General features: G+C 35.1%; 1 protein-coding gene across 1 annotated transcript; it reads right to left on the bottom strand.

The window, feature by feature from the left end:
• Window positions 1-16698: 16698 nt before the first annotated feature.
• LOC306667811 (oxysterol-binding protein-related protein 9-like) lies at window positions 16699-19227 on the bottom strand. Its single transcript, XM_079150605.1, has one exon. The coding sequence runs from the start codon at window positions 19011-19013 to the stop codon at window positions 17259-17261; it is 1755 nt and encodes a 584-aa protein (XP_079006731.1). The 5' UTR covers window positions 19014-19227; the 3' UTR covers window positions 16699-17258.
• Window positions 19228-22064: the final 2837 nt, after the last annotated feature.

Genomic DNA, 22064 nt, shown 5'->3' with positions numbered 1-22064 from the left:
TTAAAGAGATTAGAAAATAGTCACATACTAGACATATTTAATAAGTATTTTAAATATAACTTGTAAGCCTGTACTAATGCTGAAATATTTAATACACCTAAAGTTTATAAATTGTAATACTCTACATAAGACAAAATATGAATTAATTAAATTAAATTAAATACTTTGCATATATTTTAGTTTTTATCACACATACAAAAGTCCAGTTTGCAATGTGATATGTATTTTCAAATGATGTTATTGCTATTAACTAACAAAATCTAAAAACAAATAGAAAATTCTACAAAGCAACCAAAGGATATAAAGGACACACTACCTTTGAGTGAGCCCTAGTAAAACAAAACAAAGATATTTGCAGCTAATAAATGCTAAAAGATTAATGCACCAGAAGAACTTTAATAAAAGGTATTATAAAATGGAGTTTTTCAGTTCATTCCTTTCAGTGGAAGGAATATCATCTTAAGAAGAAGCCCAGAACTCCAAGATGCAATCAGGACAGCCAAAGGGCAAATATGTAGATAAATAAAAGCAGATATCACTTACACAAAATGTCAGTAACATCTTGTGCAGTTTAAAATACATGTATAGTCAAGGTACATGAAACAATAACAGTCAAGGTGGGCATACTGTAATTAAGGGTTTCAAATTTTATAACATTTGATTGGAGAGGAGATAAACTTTGCATTCAATTAAAATAAATCTAAGGATAATATGATAATCTCTAGAAAATCCAGAAAGGAAAAGAGGATAGAAACAATTTTAGATGATGTTGCATAAAGCAGGAAGGAGAAAAGAAATTTATTTCTTTGTTGAGTAAAGAAATAAATAATAAACAGATAAGATGTATTCTGTTCATTCTTTATTCCACAACAAAAAAGTAATTGATGTCTTGATAGGTCCAAGAGAAAATAAATAGAAAAATTATTTTAATAATAAATTTCAGGTTTAAACTATACAGTTTGTTTAGAATCTAGAATTCTTTTTTTTTTCTCATTTTTTTTTTATTGTAAACAAATGGGATACATGTTGTTTCTCTGTTTGTACATGGCGTAAAGGCATACCATTATATCTCTCACCATGCATGAAACTAAACTCAAAATGGATTAAGGACCTTGGAATCAGACCAGAGACCCTGCAGATTATAGAAGAAAAAGTAGGTCCAAATCTTCACCTTGTTGGTCTAGGACCAGACTTCCTTAACAGGACTTCCATAGCACAAGAAATAAAAGCTAGAATCAACCACTGGGATAGATTCAAACTAAAAAGCTTTCTCTCAGCAAAGGAAACTATCAGCAATGCGAAGAGACAGCCTACAGAGTGGGAGAATATCTTTGCCAATCATACTTCAGATAGAGCACTAATCTCTAGAATCTAGAATTCTAAGTTTGGATTAAACATAAATTGCACACATACGTGTGCAATATACATTGCTCACAAAAAATACAAGGACACAAAAATGTTAAAGGATGGGAAAATATAATTAGCATCAACCTAGTCAATGAAAGGTGGCATAGTTATAATACCATCAGACCAAAGACTTGGGGTCAAACAAAATTTTTTAAAAGGCAAGGATAAACCTTTCATGAAATGATCCTCCAGCAAAATACAATGCATGGAAGCTCTTAACTTTGAAATAGGGGAAAACCTAACAAATAGAGAAGAAATAGGCAAATCCAAAATCCTAGCAAAACTCTCAGTAGGTGATAAAATAAGCAGAAAACCCAGTGAGGAGTTGGCGGGCTCAGTATCGCAATTACCAAAGGACCGGTTTGATGTTGTTCATGCACACCTGTAGCCAATGGTGGCAGAGCAGATTGTCTGCGTGGAGCTTCTCATGGAGCTTCATAGAGAACTCCATATGTGGCGATTACTAAAATGTTGTAGCATTGCGATCTATCAGTCTTTATTCATTGGCAACAGTTCAAAAAGCTAATGATACTAGAAGATAACAGGAAAACGGAGTGGCATAGCGAAATACATACAGATTCTATCATAAAAAAAGTATACTTAGGGGGAGAGAGAAGATACAAGAAAAGAGAGAATGGTGGAATGAAATTGCTCAAACTGTGCTGTGTGCATATAAAAATACACCACAGTGAACTTTACCTTCATGCATATATATAAAGCAATGATTTTAAGAAAGTATAAATAAACCAGTAGTGTAGAGAAAAGGGAACAGAGGGAGAGAGAAGGGGAGGAAAAAGGAGGAGTATTGAGGTCTGATGTAGAAATTATATTCCATGAATGTACAATTGTATCAAATATGAATCCCAATATTATGTATAACTATAATTCAATAATAAAAACCAAGACGTTGCTTTTCTAAAATTTCTGAATAGACATCTAATCAAATTTAAAATCAATACCTGCCATATATAAAATTTTCTAAAAGGTAAAACATCAGCTTTTATGAAGTGATTTCATTCAACTTGAAGTTTCCTATTCCTCTTACTCAGAGTCAGAATTGGGCAGTAGGTAAGCAAAGAAAGTGTGACTGACATTTTGGCATAGCTGCTTGCTGACCAGGTGATCTTAGGCAAATTACTTAACCTTGCTAAATGCCAATAAACTCATCTCCAATATGGGATAGTGATGGTACTTATTTGATAGCCTGGCCATGAAGATTTAAAAGGTAATGCTTATGAAATGTTTTGCACAAAGGACAAAATAATATTTCCAGACTATTTAGTGGAGTGTATCCCACGCACAGTATTTTCTTGTTGCTCTGCCCCTTCATTTCGCTAGAATCGATGGAACAAGATATTTTCTAGAACTCAGGAGACTGTGCTCAGGCAGCACTGTAGTAATTTTTTAAAATCTCCTGTTTAACACATTTGCCTTCAGGAAAAGTTATATTTATGAATTCGTGGCATAATTCACATACCAGAATATTGAACAGAGTCTACTTGGTGTCAGTATCACAAATTATATTTGTTCTTACTGTTTCTCATGTTAAAAAGAAATCATGACTGGGTGTGATTCAGAACCCCTGTTCCTTAGTCAAAGTTTCAAAACTGGAAGTGTTAGAGAAGTTGAAAAAAAATTCTATATTATGTTCTCAGAAGTAAATACATGTGACCATGATATAATGTAAAATAAATGAATATATGTTGGGAAAATTTTGACTCATTTTAAACAATGGACTTTACATTTTTTAATATATGACTGTCATTACTATGATATTGAAAACATAGGCAACATAATAAAGAAGTTATGAAATCATAAGTTATCTACTATTTCTCTGCTTGAGAGACTCTGAAATTTACAAATGTTGTAGTTCACTTTAAGTATAACATGATCCCTATTATTCACAATTTTACTGTCCCTCTTGATAGTACCATGTAAATTAAATTGGAAAACCTGAAAATTTCTAAATAATAAAAATGCCAAATACAAGAAATGTAACATTTGAAACTATCAGTTTGTATTAGTTCTCTATTCCTGAACAATATTTCCCTCAACTTGAGCAGATTAAAATGATATCTATTTTCCCAAAGTTTTGTAGGACTCTTAGTCACAAAATGATGAGGTTCTTTGCTCAGGGTCTCACAGGCTAAAATCAAATTGTTAAATGAGGGGATTTCAAGGTTAGAGGCCCTGGGGAAGATTTTACTTCCAACTTCATTGAAGGGTTGGGCAGGACTTAGTCCCTTTTCATTGTACAATTGAAGATCTTATTTTCTCATAGTTCGATGTAGCCACCGTTACAGGTCACTCACATGCCTGGTCAGATGACCACCACCATTTTCCAGACCAATACAGGGTTTTTCTTTGTGCAGAACCTTTGGTTTTCCTGATCCTGATCTCAGTTTCTTTGGTCAGATGTAGTAGAAAATGTTTATATTTAAATTTCTACTGCTTTGGGAACCATAATGACATCTATAAAAATCTCTCGATTGCAGTGACTCTACTAGTCTTTGAGTAATTCAGAACAGATATGTGTGCAGTAGCTTCTGGGAATCTTGGGACCATCTTAGAATTCTGCTAAGTTTAAATAAAATTCTGGCTTATATTTATTGATTTTTAAAATTTTATTATTTCCAAAAATATTTATAGAAAGTAGATGAAACAGAGAGATCTGTTTTTAGATCTCATGAATTAATTGTAAAATCAGTCACATCATTTAATTGGCAAAGTGGATTTCAGTAATTTTTTCCTGGTTTTATTCAATTGAATAGAATATTTGTGATCATTTTTTAACTACTCCATTATTTATCATATTTTACATGATTCATCTTAAAGTATTATAAAATTAAACATTAAACAGGGTCTACTATATATAACAAATGTTATCTGTGTTTCTCAGTGTATGATCCTAACATTGGCTTTCTTCTTTCTGTTCTTTTCCATTTATTTAACCTAAGATAATCAGCTAATCAAATCTCAGTTTATTATGTGATTAACAAATTCTTTAATTTTCTTTACTTCTCTTTCAGGAAAATGCAGCCAGAATAGCTAAACATTGATTAATACATAATAAAACGTACATTAATAGCCTATCAATAAGGGGCCAACTACTTTTTTTTCCTCAAGGGCCAGAGGGTAAAGGTTTTAGGTTTTAAAGGCCATTAGATATTTGCTACAGTTTCTCCTTCCTTCCTTCCTCCTTCCTTCCTTCCTTCCTTCCTTCCTTCCTTCCTTCCTTCCTTCCTTTCTTTCTTTTTTTCTTCCTCTCTCTCTCTCTTTCTTTCTTTCACCACCCTGTAAAAATATAAAGAACATTATTGTGTCCTGAGTCATATCAAGTCAGATTTTGAATAGAATATGGCCTGGGGAAAAGATTCATATTTGTCCAAAAAGGTAAAAGAAAGAGGGAAGAATCAACTGGAAATCTGAAAATCATCATCATACTATTACTTCAAATTGATTTAGTATTTATTTATGACAGTTCTGATTTACTTGTAGTATGTCAAAAAGAAGGCATGGATTTTATGCATGTAATACAAATAAGAAAAGTTAGTCTTAAAGAGAGAGTGAATTGCTAAATTGCTAAGCACACAAAACTCTACTGAATAGCAATTTCAGTACTTGACAACAGACTCCATATTCTCAACCCTTATCATGGAACTGAAATTTTAATAAGCATAAAGGAAATACGTTATTTGATTTAAATAACAAGAAAAGTAACAAAATAATCAAATAATCCCCCAAACAGATCTTATGCAAATCTTGAAAAAAATTAATTAGGATTTTTGGTAATAGGAAGTTTCATTTTTCTGAGGCTGTTGTGTAGTTCTGAAGCCCAGAACAAAATTTTCTATTTCAACCATGAAAAAATACAGGATTTCAAAGACTCAATGTTTGTGTTAAAAAAATAACTTGTATTATTATTTTACTCTGCTTATTAGCTCCTCTTTGAAAAGTATTAATCAAATGTTTTTTGATGCCTTGAAAAAGGGCTAGTGCCATTAATTTGCCTTCAAAGTAATAAAATGTAGAACTTGTCCAGGTGTGGGTACTATGAAATAGTAAGATTTTCTTTTCTCTCAGGATTTTCTAAATATTTCTTATACACCTAACAAAAATAAATGGTCTACGTATTTCTTCACACAAAAGATCATTTATATTACTGATAAAATGAGCATGTCTTTTAGACATAAATGCTTTACAAGGAGAATTATTGAAAATTTATTGAAACTATTGGGAAAATTCCTAGAACAACTTGGTTCAGAGAGAAACAAGGTATATACTTATTGATGCTCTAAAATACCATGGTAGAAAAATCAGCCAATTTTTAAAAATTCCTTTGAGTTTGAGAACTCAAAGACTAGAGTGGAGCTAGATTAGAGTACTTATAAATTGTAAGTTACACAATGTATACAATAAGTTCTACAACAGATTAAATAAATAAATTTAATAAAAATACTAAAAACTGAAACAAAAATGAATAGAAAATTCAATGCCATAAAGAAAGAAAATTTTAACTGAAAGTCCATCTTATGAATGAAAACTCCAAGTGGAGTTCCCTTTATTGGTGAAGTTTCTTAAACACTTAATATTATACAATCTTGTTAATAAAATAAGGATATTAGAAACATTTCTAAATTTTGGGGTCACTGTTACTTGATAATAAAACTTTAAAAATTTATTGAAGATGTTTAAGAAACCCAACAGACCAATATGCTAAAGGAATGTCAAAAGAAAAATTCTCCAAATATACTAGAAATTATACTCAACTACAGCTAAGAACAGAACCTTATAAGCAGGAAGCCTATTCTAGGAACATAAAGGAGTTGAAAAATCTAAAACAAAATAGTTAATATGACTTATTTTAGCATAAAGTACAGTAAGTACCTGAAAACAAATTTAAAAATGTTAACACCATTCATGGTGAAAACTTTAGCAAAATGATAATAGAACAAAACTCTGGCTTTTCAAATATTTTATGTGAAATCAGAAGCTATCATCAGACTTAAATTATACCCACATAAGTAAGATCAGGAAAAAATACCATTTCAATTTCACTCCTTCTGTTTGGTATTTATTTGGAGGCCTATCTGTGTAGCAAGTAAAATAAGTAAAAAGCAGATAAATAAGCATTCAAGATGACCACATATACATAAACTTAAAGTCTTCAATAACTACCAACACTATTAAGGAGGCATTATAAAAGCATAAAATTTGCTTGAATGTGTGAACACTAGCAATCAGAAACAAGAAAGTAAATATAAGTGGTTCACTTACAAGAACATTAAAACATTAAATTCTGAGGGGTAAATTTAATAAAAATGTATGCAAAAAGTCACAAAAATTAAAAGAAGTGAAAGAAGTAAGTGGGTGGAAAGATACATGAAATTTATATATTAGAAAAGTCAGTGTTGTAAAAATCATTTCTTCAAATTGATCTAAAGCATTCCCAGTCAAAAACTCATCAGACATTTTTTCCCCACAAGAGGGGGTTGGTAAATCATTTCAGAAATGTGGAACAATATTCAGAGATTAAAAAGAGCCAAAACAAATTTGAAAGAGGACACAGTTGGAGGGCTTACATGGCATGATGTTAGGACTTCCTATAAAGCTGTAGTAACCAAGGCTACTGGTAAACATAAGGGTAGATGAATAGACCAAGTGAATATAATAGTGAGTACAGGTAAAAAAAACTGCCTATTTGCTTAAGTAAAACACATAACGTATGTCCTCTATTTGTATATCAGCATTCATAACCAAAGATTGGAAACCATACAAATATCTTTCACCATTGAATGGATGAGCAAATTGTGACACAGCCAACTATTGGAATACTAATCAGCAACAAACAGACTGATTCATGCAACAGAAACCTAATTCTGAAAACAATTTTGCTGAGAAAAATAAGCAAGGCACAAAGAGTATTTATTGCATGTTCTTCTTTATATGAAGTTTTAGGAAAGGCAGAGTTGATATCTAATTGCATAAAGCAGATCAGTGGCTTCTTCAGCACAGAAATGTATTTGGTTCACAGCAAGTGAGGCACAGGGATCTGGTGTGAGTGTAGTGATTTTCATCTTGATTGTGATGGTTGAAATGTTGGTGAACACACCTGTTCAATATGATCAAACTGCACATATAGCTGCTGTATCATATTGTCTGTAAGTGATACATTAGTAAAAGTGGAGTAAGAAAATTTTCAGAAATAACTTATAACCTATGCCTTATTTGCTCCTCTGTAGAGCATTTATTCAAAACTTTTAGGTTACCATTTGTCTCCATACTTTCTATAAATTTTTGTGTCACTCTTTTATCATAATTAAAGGGTTTTCTTGTCATGCTGATCAGTCCTTTTATTTTTTGTTATTTAATAGATCACATCTTCATTCTCCAGAAAAAAAGTTTACATCTAAATCTGATGTTCTTTATCTAAACTTCATTTATTTGTTTTTACCTTTCTTTGCATGCAGTGTGCAGTGTAGATGACTATGATTTCTACTAACTTAGCTTGTTTGGAGCATGACAAAAAAAAGGAGTGTAAAAATCAGAAACTACAGTGCAATGATATATATGTGTGTGTTCCTTATATACTTGTATATATGTATATGTACTTATTTATTCAGTATACATTATACTGAAATCTGCAAACACTTGAATTGTTATTTTAATTAGTTTGAAATATGATTAAACAAACCCATATTATATCTTCTTCCCTACCAAACCTAAATCTCCGAATTCATTGATAATTTATCTTCTTGTTTTCTCTCAGATATTTAACTTAATAATTAGCACTACCATCATTACCATCATCACCATCATAGCTAATATCACCCTCTTGCTATGTCAGGATCTCTGCAAAGAGACTTCTTGTGCATTCCTTAGCCCTTTCACAATCACTCTTTATTTCTTAATAATTGTTAAATTTAGTGACACCTCAATGTACTTTCTTCTTTCATGAACAAATTTCCTTTTATGGCTACTTTCTAAACAGGGATTATGGGATTAGTATCAAATTCCTTAATCCTAATAATAATAGGATGTTCTGGTTTAAATCCTTATGTCATGTTTGAACATGGTTAGAATTCACTGCATGAAGTAGAAGGTTCCCACTCCAAACCCATCCCCTGGGCCTAGGAAACCTTTTTTGTGAAGTGGAGTTGTTTGGACAGCATTCTGAAAAAATTCAAGTAAATCACATTCTTTATAAAGGCCTCATGACATGCCTCTTTAAAGTTCCTCTTGTATTGCTCTCCTCTAAGTTGACTCAAAAGACATGTTGGGAAAATGTTGAGAAATGAGTTTTAGACTCAATGCTGTGATTTTGATGTATAAGCTCTCACAAAAGCATTTGTGTGTTTGTGCCCCAGCCTCAAAATCTCATCTAAAAAGTCAGCCAAATAAAATCTTGTTAGCCAGCAAAATAAAATGTAATTTTTGTTTACTGTTATCCAGAGTAGACTGTGCTGATTCTCAGTGCTGTTCTATGGGTGGGAGAGTGTATTTCCTAATGCATCTCAAGCCATCTCAGACAGAAGTAGCCGCTTTTCCATATGAGACACTGTTGACCTTGTACAGTTTGCAGCTGCAAACGGAATGGGGAAATATCAGGCTGTTTACTCAGAAGAATGGATGCAAGAGAGAAACCATCGAAGTACATAGATGCTCTCAAGGGTTCTGAAAATTCTGGAAGAAATTCAGGTCTGTGTCTAAAAACAAAAACTCAAAAGGAGAGATATAACCAAATGTCTTCACACCTTCAGCCCTTCAGGTGTTTAAAAATAAAGGCAAATATAAAATGCTGACTTATTGTAAACAATTTAATTATACTGGGCACTGATCAGGGACTTTCTGTAAAATATATAGCATTTAATGTATAAAATGATGATAGTCACCATAGGAGAAACAGCTGTGGCTTGAAACATAATTTTCAAATATTTTATTCAAATTATAGTAGCCTCTGACAGTGGGAGATTGCTTTACAATGGATCTTGAGAGATCTTGAGTTTGATCTCTATATACTGCAATCAGATTATTGAGTGGGATTTTATTACTATAGTCTTAGTCTCAGCTGTGAGCCCAGGAGGCAATGAAATTGTTAAGGGGCAAAATGGAGAGCAGCATCAAGGTAGTGGGTCTTCCAGAGAAAACCATACCATACAAACAAAACGAAAAAAATCATGCCGCATTATGTCACATGCTTACGTGAGAATGAAATTATGAATGGGCAAAACTGTAGGCTGGTGGAAATGAAGGAGAGGTTGACAAGAAGTGGTGTGTGGTAAAGGAAAATCCCCTACCCTAGGGTACTATTTGTCAAAGTGTTTTCTTTGGAACACATTTCTGAAAAGATGACTGTGAACAGGTTTAATCTATCTAAATGTGTTTGGTAAACATATTGCAGAGTGTGTCCTTCTTGCTGATTCAAATGATCTTTAGGCTACATAAGATTTTGAGAATTTAGAAAGTAAAGAAATCTGTTTTATGCTTCATTTTCTATATCAGAGTATATTTTGGGCACGTTATTATAGAACATTTCTTCTCTGAGCAAGAAAGTTGTTCTCTGAGGGAATCTTCAACCTGAGTGTTTTAAAAATCTATGCTATTTATAAAATCTATAAATTTGTAAATACATATAAATATCCTTAAATATTTATAAATAAATGGGTTAATTATCACAAAATTCAGAATAATGGTCATCTGTGGGGCAAGAAAGAGAGGCGTGTGCCAGAGTTACACAGAGTAGAGGACAGAGGGGCTTATAAGGTTCTGGAAATGCTCCAATCTTAGCCTGGATGGTCGTGATGTGGGATGGCTGCTTATGATTCTATTTTATACTCTACATACCTAATTGTATCAGCTTTAGTCTGTAAACATACCTGTGAGTACATGGGCATACACAGACATAAAAACACACACATGCAACTGCACAGCATCAATAAGGCATTTCTTAGCTGGAGGGTGTTCAGAACAAAAATAGCCACAGTTGCTGTAATAGAAAACACTGTAATTTGCTGTCTAAATTTGAACAGTTGCAAAGGTGATTTAACTGGTTAGTTGTTAAGTGATATATAAAATGGTATGTATAAAATACAGATCTGCATGTGTCATAGCAGATCATGCAATGAAATCTGGCCAGAATAATGAGAGAAGAATACTTTAGTGTGGAATTAGGGCAGAAATGTGAGCCTTTTACTAATTACATAATGAAGAAGTGTTTGATTTAATATTAAAAATTCCCTATCAGTATGTGAATATTATTATTCACATTTATGCACATATAAATTGATGTTTTATCATGATTTTTCTGAAGCAATACAAATACAATATAAATTTAGGCAAAATGAGGAAAATTTTGGCTTCTGAAATTAATATGTGGGAGGAATGGGGTGGAGTTAACCACAAGGGTTCTTGAATGAGGAACTCAAAACATCATCAAATTTTTCCATACATACTTTTCTTTCTCTCTCACTATTTTGGTTTTCTTTGATTTTTCTCTCTTTAAACATATCTTTTGTTATTTGTAAAAGAGGAATGAGTTAAGAATTGATGATATATAAAACATATTGGGTGCTTACGAAATAGTAGTTAGGGATGTCTTTCAGGAACCTGTAAACTGATTTCTCTGTGCCCAGTTTGCTTACCTATCTGCTCACACTGTTCTCTGGGAATCTCCAGCTCCTTCTGCTTTCCTCTGTCTAGCACACTCATCCCCTGCCACTTATATTTAGCCTGGGCCAGACAGTGTGCTGAGGAATTTTACCTCTGTCAGTGACAACTCTGTTCTCAAATTACTTGCTCAAACTGTAGATCTTGGTGAACTTTTCTTGACTTTTTATTTAACACTCTGATTCATTAGCAAATTCTTTTAGTTCCACTTTCCCATCAAAAATTACTACCGTTGGCCATGGTCCAGGCCATCATCTCCGTTCACCTCAATTGTTTCCATAGCCTTCTAACTTGGCTCCCTTCCTCTGCCACCCTGTCCTGTGATAAAATAAAACAAGGTGAAGATCAAATCAAGATATAGGTCGAATGATGTCATTCTTCTTCACAAAACCCCTTCATGTCTTTCCACCTGCTTCTGAGTAAAGTCACAACCTGTACTAGGCTAGGACTGTAGGCCCTATAAGATATGGAAGTTGTGTTTCTCTGAATTCTTTTTGTGTGGGTTATTATCACCATGTCACACTAGCCTTCTTTTGGTTTTTGGAAAATTACGGACAAAACTTTGCATGTGATGTTTCCTCTGCCTGGCCAGATTTATCCCCTCCCACAGACTCAGGGCAAACTCTCCCACTTCTTTTGGGGCTTTTGATTAAAAGTCAATACATTTAAGTGTGTCTTGGTTTCCTTATTGTAAACTCCTTCAGTACTTTATGTTGTCTCTTTCTGGCCCAGTTTTTCCATTATGAGTTATCTTAGGCACATGTTATGTTTATTTATCTTTTTTTTTTTTGTCTCTTCAAAAAAGAAAGGTAAGGTTCATGATGTGGCAGGGTTTTTACATGCTTTGTTTCATGAAATATCCTGAGTGCCCAGAAGAGTCCCTGACACCATAAACATTTGATGAGGAACAGATATTGAATTTCAGATCATTTTTGAATATAGCTGATGGATAAGTAGATTAGTTTTAAAAGAAGCATAATTAAGATTTATCTAAATCTAAAACAATGTATTCTAGTCTAATTATAAGCATCCTTTATATTAGATCCTTAAAGAAACCTATTTTTAGAAACTTTTTCTATTTTCAGTGATCATTTTTATAATTAAAGTGAAATATGTGATTAAAATTCTGAACATGTTGAAAGAATTTGAAATATTGAAGTGTAACTTTGATTACTAAATAATATTTATGTAGTATATTTTAAATGAAATTTAAAATTTTCTGTTTAAAAATCTTTATTTTCTTAGATGGATAGACTTTTATTCATTGTGTATATTATGTAGAAGCACTTTGTCATTAAAAGTAATTTTTTTGTTCCAATACTGCTCATCTTCCCACATTTGCACACCTTTTAAGTAATTAAATAGCAGCAATGTTAAGGAATGTCGCTTACATTAATGTAACTTGCGTATCTTTTCCTTTACTCCTTAGATGAAGTTTAGTTATATATGAAAATCCCATCAGGGGACAGCTCTAGGATTCGTATATTCTACTCTCTTGAGCCTTAAAAATTAATATTCTAAATAAGACTAATTTTCCTCTGTTAATATATTGCTTAGTACAACCCCTAGGTATGTCAAGATAGCTCTCAAACTATTTTGATTTGTTGTAATTGTTATAGCTAAATTTAACTTCATACTTCAGATGTCCCTGGTGAATAATTCCACTTCTTTTTAGTTAATTTAGCAAAAGCTGGCCTCAAAGACTGAGTTAATTCAACATAAGAATAAAATCATTCCTGCCACATAAACTCCAATGTTATTTTTTACACAAGGCTATTTCCTAGATCCCTTGCTAGCAAAATTTTAGTATACAATACAATATTATTAGCTCTGGCCTAATGCTGTATATTGCATCTCTAGATTTATTCATCCTATATAAGTAAAACATTTTATTATTTGACCTACTTCTCATTTCCTCCAATTCTCCATCCTGGTAACCATTGTTCTACTCTAAGTGTCTATACATTATTATTATTTTTAGATTCCACATGTAGATAACATAATTAAGTATTTGTCTTTTTGTATCTGACTTATTTCACTTAACATATTCTTCCAATTTCATCCATGCTCTTAAAAATAGAAGTGTCACCTTTTTCAAGCCTAAGTATCCTACTCTACATTGTCCATTTATCCTTTGATGAACATTTAGGTTGTCTCCAAACACTGGATATTGTCAATCATGCTGCCATGAACAAGGAAGTGCAGATATCTCTGTGAGATGTTAATTTCCTTTGATTACATACACAACAGAGGGATTGCTACAAATATGCCAAATAAAATACTAGTACACTGGACACAACAAACAAAAAGATTATACATCATGATCAGCTTTGATTTATCCCTGAGAGTGCAAGTCTGCTTTGGCATGCATCTGCAATATGATATGTAATGTATATCACATTAGCAGAATAAAGATTTGAACCTCATGGTCTTCTAAACAGATGAAGAGAAAGTGTATAAAAAAAATCCAGCATCTTTCCAATGTTGAAATCTACCAACAAAATATGTATAGGGGGACATTTATGCAACATAATAAGGACCATGTATTCAAAGACCACAATGAATATTTTAAGCAATGGAAAAAGCTTTTTCTCTAAGATCTGGTTCAAGGTAAGGCTTCCCACTCTTGCCACTTGTAGGCAACACGGTACTGGAAATATTGGCAAGGAAGAAAAAGGCATTCACATCAGAAAAGAAGTAAAATTTTTCCTGTTTGCAGAATACATAATCCTTTACATAGCAAACACTAAAGACTCCACCCAACAAACAACTGTTAGAATAATTGAATCTACGAAAGCTACACAACACAAAATCAACATAAAAAGCAATTTCATTGCTTTTCATCAATAATGATCTAACTAAAAATAATAATAAAGAAAATAATGACACATAGGTTCCAAAAGAATAAAATATGTATGGGTCAATTTAACCAAGGAAACTAGTTGGGAACACTGAAATCTATAAAACTTTAATGAAAGAAACTGAAGACACAAATATATGGAAAGATATCCTATGTTTATGGATCAGAAAAATAATATGGTTATAATTTCTGCGGTGGTAGAGGATAGACTTTGTATTTTCCCATCAATGTGAAATTTACAGGAGATAAAAGTCATCATGGAAACAATTCAAATCCATAAGGAGGGACTGTACAGGAGTGAGAGTAGTTGCAATGAAATGAGAAGCTAAAATGCCAACCTAAGAACACTGCCATCTGTCAACACATTGAGATGTTTCCAGGCTGATTCCCAAAGTCCTAGAAAAAACATGCACAGGAGCATAAGCTCTGTTTAGAGAGAGTCATATTAAAACATCCTCCAGAGGCAGAGATAAGAAAGGCTAGGGCTCCTTTGTCTCTTTTCCATTCTTCAACCCTGGGGGAACTGGAGACCCTGATGAGATGGAGAAAAACCACAAAGTCAAACTGGGAATGAAAATGGCAACAGTGGCTCATGATTTTTCTGCCTCAGGCTTCCCACCTAATGCAGGGAGAGGGAAGACACATGCACATTTTTCTTTCTTTTCTTTTAAAGAAAATAGAAAAGATTAGGTGCCCAGGGTCTCAGGTGTGCTAGACAATCAATCTATCTCTCAGCTACATGCCCAGTCCAAGGCATATTTACTTAAAAAATAAAATGAGGCATGACTATTGTCTTACAAGAAATGAAAAATATTTTTAAAAAACTTAATAGAGCTCTTTGAGAGCCATCAAATATGAGTATCAATAGTAGCTGAAAAACATGGGAGGTGCTATTACAAAAGACAGACAGGGAGAGTGAGCAAGAAAGGAAAGAAGGAAGGAAGGAAGGATGGAGGGACGCAAAGAAGGAAGGAAATTTAAAAGAGTCATGAAAAGTGTAAGAATCTCTGCAGGTCCTCAGGGTATTAAAACTTTGGACAGTTGTGGTGATTTCTATATTAATAAAAGTTAATTGCTTATCCTAATTTATTGAGATTGTTATATTTTGAGGAAGAGTTAAGATTAAGTTACTAAATAAAATGAATCCAACTTTGGAATATTTATATTTTTTCTCCAAAATATTTTTTTTTGATATCTTAATCCTGCTAAAATGCTAAGCACTATATTCAAACTGCCTAATTCTTAGCACAAATAAAGTGTTATTTGATTTTTAATTATGCAAATTATCTTTATGACTCAATTTATATTAAACCCCAATTTAAAATTTTTCATTATGTGCATATTTCCAGTAAGTGATTTCCTCAGGTATCTCTGAGGTTTAATTTAAGCGTTCAGAATATAAACCCTTTCCAAAAGACTGCATACAAATCCAATTAAATCATGGGGAAATGCGAAGTTGGTAGAAAAAAGAAAGAAGTAAACAAATAGGAAATACGAAGTGGCTGGTATACCATTTGTTTAGTTAAACCAAGTTCAGCTTTAGTTGCCGTGTTATTCTATAAAGCACATAGAAAACATCTTAAATATTGTAGTTACAGTCTTCCTTATGGGAACCATTAGGAAAGCCCTTAGACTTTGAGCATTTCAGCACAGTTAAGATAAAGTGTATTATTTAAAATTGTGAAGGCCATTATCATCTTGGCTTTGCCTACTGATAGAAGCAGGCAGTTTCTTGAATAGATATTTTTTCCTTCTCAGGACATTTCATTACTTGGAACAAGATTATTTTGTTGAAGCACAAAGTGATGAATAATTCTATTCGTATTTTTCCATTTTACTGTATTTCTAGGAGTTGGATGCCTTCAACGAATAAATCATTAGGCCTTCCCTACACTGCTTAAATTGCCAGAATTACACAATGTTAGCTCTTTTCCATTAGATTGTACACTGAGTGAAGAGCATGTCAACTTTTCCCCATAACACATGTTAATAAAAGTACCAGAATGCCTACAATTTACATTTTATTAAATGTGCACAAATTCTAGAAGAGAATATTTATCACCAGGTCAGTACTTCCAGAAGTGTTATAATTTTTTCTACTGTACAGGGACACTATCTAAACTTATAGTTAATATAGGAATCAGCTGAGAATTTTGCTTTTATCCATCATTGCATTTGATAATACCTAAAAGTAAGAGTTCTGGCATGAGGAGGAAAACTTTAAGTAATATGGCCCTATAATATGCCACAGCAATTTATTTACCTTTTGCTCACAAAGTAGAAGGAATGTGAAATATATAATTGCAACTTGCAAAAATTAATTCGAATAACTATAGCCAAAGATGTCACTTAAGAAACTAGCTTCAGATATTTGAAGGAATTCAGGATTATTTTTTCTTAATCACAAAGGATAAACACAAGCAGTCTGTGGCTGTCCAATTGCTTATCCTTCACTATCAACAGGCATACAATATAAGGAATAATTTATGTTTTGCGTGGTACTGAGTCTAGTCAGGGTATTCTGAAGCAAGATTTCAATCTAGAATCTGATATGAGTTACTTATTGAAACAATTAGTATGCCTACTCTTGGGGATTCCATTTTGTCCTCCTTGCTAGCTTCTAAGAAATTCATTCTTTTCTTTAGAACAGTGGAAAATCTCAAGCTATTCAAAGCAGAAAATACAATTCTTTTTTTTTTTTAAAAGGTTGGAAAAATTACTTTATGAAGCCTTAAGAAGCACGGAGTATAATTCAACTGTAATCCAGGTTTAGATACAATTTAATAATAGTTCATTTCCAAAATAAAAGTTATCATAGGTGAAACCATGAAATTTCCTAACACTTGATTTTAATACATTGCACTAATTTTCTAAAACAACTCTGAGGAACCAATATTTACAATAGATGGAATATTTATGAAAAATCTGCCATCAAGTATATTTTTATGTGTATATATTTGTATATATAGAACCCAAGAGATTATATGAACCAGGAAGTAAGTAAGTAGGAGTTTGCATGTCATGTCTTAACAGCAGAACAAGAGTGCAGAGTGTGAAACTTTTCAAAGCATGGGGTCTGGAAAAGGAGCAGACATCTTGTTTCAAAACCTAACATTTTCTCAGGACTGAAGTCAAAATCTTAACTGCCATAGAGAAAGGGAAGCTTTTCCGGCTTTAATTGTCCATCTGCATCAGAAAGTCCGGTATCCCTGAGATAGGAACCACTGCAATAAGGAAGGAGTGATAGGTTCTCCCAAAGGAAGATTGTTGCTTAATTAGGACAACTTGCCCTGGTCATCGGGTGTAAACTTTTGTGTTTCCCAACCTAATGCTTCACAGCACCAAGACGTTTCAATAATGGTTCATCATAAACCCAGCATTCTCCATCTTCATGGAATAACCTTGTCTCCCACTGAATTTCCTTCTCTTTCCTTTCTCGGGCTTCTGCTCTTTGTCTTTCTTCAAGTCTGTGCTTTGCTTCAGTTGCTGCATCAATGTCTCTGATTTTTAAATTGAAAGTGACATCTTTCCAAAGGCAGCGGGACTCATACTCATTTTGATCTTCCAACTTCCTCACTTTCTTCTTGATTATAGGCAACTTCTTGGTATCTACAAAGACCGTATTTTCCCCTGTTGCATATTTTGCATACATTACACCATTCCATTCCCCTTCAATCGAGCAAAAAGACTTCTTATCATTTGGAGAAAAAATCTCAGCAGTGATTCTGTGTTTCTTGCCTCCATAGAAAGGTTTAGTGTGGAAGACAATATTTGCACTATAACCCGTTTTGGAGCAATTAATATTGCATTCTCCTCCTAGTTCCACCCAGGGCACTGTGAGGATAGACCTTCCATAACCATTAGGGAACGTGAGAATGTAATGCTCATCATAGTCTAGACACGAGACACAGCCTTGTCCTATGTTGTGCACCCCAATTGACATCCCAAGGAATTTTGATTGAGTCCAGATATGAGCATTGAATTGGATTTTCTTGTTAAAACATTCAGCATAAAAGGCTGAAATGGGTGGATGATGGGAAACCTGCTCAGCCACGAATGTTACACTGTTTTTGGAAACCCAGGGAACTGGTCCTTCTGAAACTAGCTCCGTGTTCTCTTCAGTGTCATTTGGTAATGTCCAGTGACACTGAAAGATTTCACCCAAAATGGGGTTGTATGGCTTTTTGGCAACTGATCCTTTCCTTCCTGCATGAAATGCCAAGAGGTACCATTTCACAACCTGAACCATTCGATCCCTGGGATCTTTCTGGTCACTAATGCTCACAAACAGGTCCGGATGTGCAAAAAAGTCTGCATACATTTCTAAAAGAGATCTTCTTTCAAGAATAAATGTTGGAAGAACTATCTTCTGTAAGTTCCTGCAGAAGGAGGATAATTGCATGCCTGGCTTAGATCTTAGGGTTGTTTTGAAGATACCTGTTATCTTAGTAAGATCCATTCCAAGCCTAACCTGTGACAAGAGGTGCATGATAACACTCTTGTGCTCCTCCACTGACCCTGCCTCCCCATCATCGTCTCTGTCGTCATGTGAATTAAAAAGGTCAGCATCACTTGTCCCATTGGACATGGAAGAATTCAGTGATTCTGTGGTGTCTGGGCGCTTTAGGCTATTTCCCGAACTGCTGTGTGTCAAGACTGAGGCAGATCCAGAAGAATCTATTAAGCGCTTTGGGGATGAGCCACTCTGATGGAATTCATCAGCATCATAGAATTCATCTTCACTGCTAGAGTAAGAGAACTCTGGGACTGTATTTGGAGACAAGTTGACATGACTTGGAGTAGTTAGACTGCTACTAGGTGGTGAATGCCCACTGCCTGTACTATTTGGTGTTGGAGTCTGATGATGTCCCAAGGTAGCTAATACAGGTCCAACAGGTAGGGAAGACGGACGCTGCTCTGACTTACACAACTGAGCTGGTTCTGGAGGTAAGACAGTCTGGGAAGGCATTGTGCTGATTACAGGTTCCAAGGGACTAGGTTGATATATTGCATCTACAGGATTAATAGTACTTTTAGCAATCTGCAGCAACACAATGCAGTGTTTAATTGATTCTACCATGCTATTTGTTGTCTCTTTGAGAGTCTCGATTTTCTTTCTCTGTTCATCATCTTTACAGTTTTGAAGCTTGTCATCAAAAAGCTTTAGTTGTTCTATCAAGATTTGTAGGTAAGCATCTGCCTCTGTCAGTTTCTTGTCAAAGTCCTGGACACTAGGAACAAATCCTGAATCCAAACCCCCAAAGGGCAGCGGGAAGGAAGCAGGGGGAGCACGACATTGGCGCCTCCGGGGAACCCGGGGACTGGGGGGGGGGGAGCAGCCCCTCTCCCAGACCCTCGGGGTCTACTCACTCCGCAAGCAGCCAGCAAGAAAACCATTCGCTGAGGCCCCCGCCCTCGGTGCCTCCTGGGGCGGGAGCGGGGGCTGCTCCTGCGCACCCCTCTTCTATCCCCTCGACCAGATCCCCGGCGGCAGTGCCTACAATTCTTATTTTAAACCAACAATATGTTTATTACCTCACTTGTATATTATTTTTCTCTCTCATTCCATGACCTATTAGGACCCATCCGAATATACCAGCTGTGACTTTTCCTATAAGGTAACTAGAGCAAGCATGTAAGAAATAGATATAAACTGTATAAAATGGGTTTTTGTTTTTTTTTTTTTTTGCTTGTATTCTTGATAATCAACATTCTAATTGGGGTGAGATGTAATCTTAGGGTAGTTTTGATTTGAAATTCTTTTATTACTAGAGATGTTGGACATTTTTCATATATCTGTTGATTTCTTGTATATCTTCTTCTGTGCAGTGTCTGATCAGTTCCTTAGCCCATTTATTGATTGGGATATTTGTATTCTTGGTGTAAAGTTTTTGAGTCCTTTATAGATTCTGGAGATTAGTGCTCTATCTAAAGTATGTGTGGCAAATATTTTCTCTATCTCACCCCAAATAGAATGGCAATTATCAAGAATACAGGTAACAATAGGTGTTGGCAAGGATGTAGGGAAAAAGGTACACTCATACACTGTTGGTGAGATTGCAAATAAGTGTAGCCACTCTGAAAAGCAGTATGGAAAGTCCTAAGGAAACTTGGAAAGGAACTACCATTTGACCCAGTTATCCTACTACTTGGCCTACACCCAACATACTATACCAACATAATATAGTGACACAGCCACATCAATGTTTATAGAAGCTGAATTCGCAGTAACTACATTGTGGAACCAACATAGATGCCCTTCAATAGATTAATAGGTAAAGAAACTGTGATATACATACACAATGGAATACTACTCAGCCATAAAGAAGAATAAAATTATGGCATTTATAGGTAAATGGATGGAGTTGGAGAATATCATGCTAAGTGAGATAAGCCAGTCCCCCAAAACCAATGGCAGAATGTTTTCTCTGGTAAATAGATGATGATAAATAATGGAGGGAAGGGGATAAGGGAAGAGTGGGGAAAGGATGAAGAGAGGGCAGGGGAAGGAAACATAATGGAATGAGACAAACACCACCCATGTGCATTATGATTACACAAATGGTGTGACTCTCCTTCATGTATAACTAGAGAAATGAAAAGTTGTATCCCATTTGTGTACAATGAATCAAAAAATATGATTTTTTGCCCTGCTGGTGCTGGAACCCAGGGCCTTTTGCATAAGAGGCAAGCACTGTACAAATGGAGCTATATCCCCAGCCTTGTGTAAAAATTTTGTTACAAAATATATGGACCTGCAGTCTGCCAGCATATCAACGCCTTTTTTGAGTGCAGATTGCTCACTGTCAGGCGTCTATCATCCGCCTTTGCCTGCCTCTTGCCTGTCCATCACCTGCCTTACACTTATCCATCACCCAACACACGAGGTTCACCTCCAGATCGTCCGACAACAGTCAGCAAACTGATGGCCGACCACCAGTGGAGCACCAGCTGCCTGCTGTTGCCTGGAAGTTCTCTATGGTCACAGTACCTGCAGGTTTGATTACACATGGCTGCTACCATTTTGAGACAACAGCCAGGCCCCGTAGGACCCCTGGCCAGAATGACTGAGCCCCGTCTCCAGGAGCCCTCAGCCCAAACGATCACTCCCTGCCTCTGGGGCCCTCACATCGACTGACTGCTCCCTGCTGCCAGGACCCCCACACCAACTGACTGCGCCCTGTCACCGGGACCCCAAACTGACTGATTGCACCCAGCCTCCTGGATCCCACAACCACACCAAACACACCCGACCTCCAGGACCCCTGCCGGACCAACCACATCCCGTCTCCAGGACCTCCAGCTGACCACGTCCACCCCTGAGGTGCAGCTCCCCATTTGCCAACATATTTCGAGGCCAGAGCAGCCATCTTGGATAATACTTGAAGCCGGAGCTCCGATCTTTTGGTGGGGCAAATCCCATCCTGCGACACCTGCTGGAGGCTTGAAGCTCATTGTCAGGTACCTCTCATGCATCAGGCTACTGAACACTGGGAGGTTTCATTAGTATATGACTGTTATACAGTAGATTTTTCTTTTTTCTCATTTTTAAAAAATTTAAGTTTTTATTTCATTACTTTTCTTGCTCTCTTTTCCTTTTGTTTACCTGCTCCCTCAGAGTCTCTTTCTCTCTTTTTTGCATGCTAACATCCGATTTCTTTTGATTACACTCTCACCCTTTCTGTTTTCTGAACTTCTGTATATTCTTTTCTTATCCCACTAACAGCCACATTCTACATCCCTCTGCATCCTCTTTGTCCTCCATTAGAAACTGCAGACCTTATGGCAAACCTGTTTGTTTTACCAAAGATAATATTTGAACTCATTCTCTTTACTATGACAATTTTGTTATTGTCCCCATAGGGGCTATGTGGTCTAGGATTTCATAGTATCTGATTTGGGCACTGCTAATATTGCTCTTCCCTTAAAGAAAGGGTTTTGGAAACCTATAGGGCCACTATAAGCCTATAGGGGGAAATCTGCAATACCCCAGATCTGCACTGCTAGAGGGGAAGATACATGAACAACATGAAAAAACAAGGGAAGAAAATGAGCCAAACAAATTCAGATACTATAGTAATAGAATCCAATGACAGGATGTTAGAAGAAATGTCAGAAAAGGACTTCAGAT

The sequence above is a fragment of the Sciurus vulgaris genome (genome assembly GCF_902686455.1).
Source record: "Sciurus vulgaris genome assembly, chromosome: 8".
NCBI classification, from domain to species: domain Eukaryota; kingdom Metazoa; phylum Chordata; class Mammalia; order Rodentia; family Sciuridae; genus Sciurus; species Sciurus vulgaris.
This window is presented reverse-complemented; position numbering and strand designations above follow the sequence as displayed.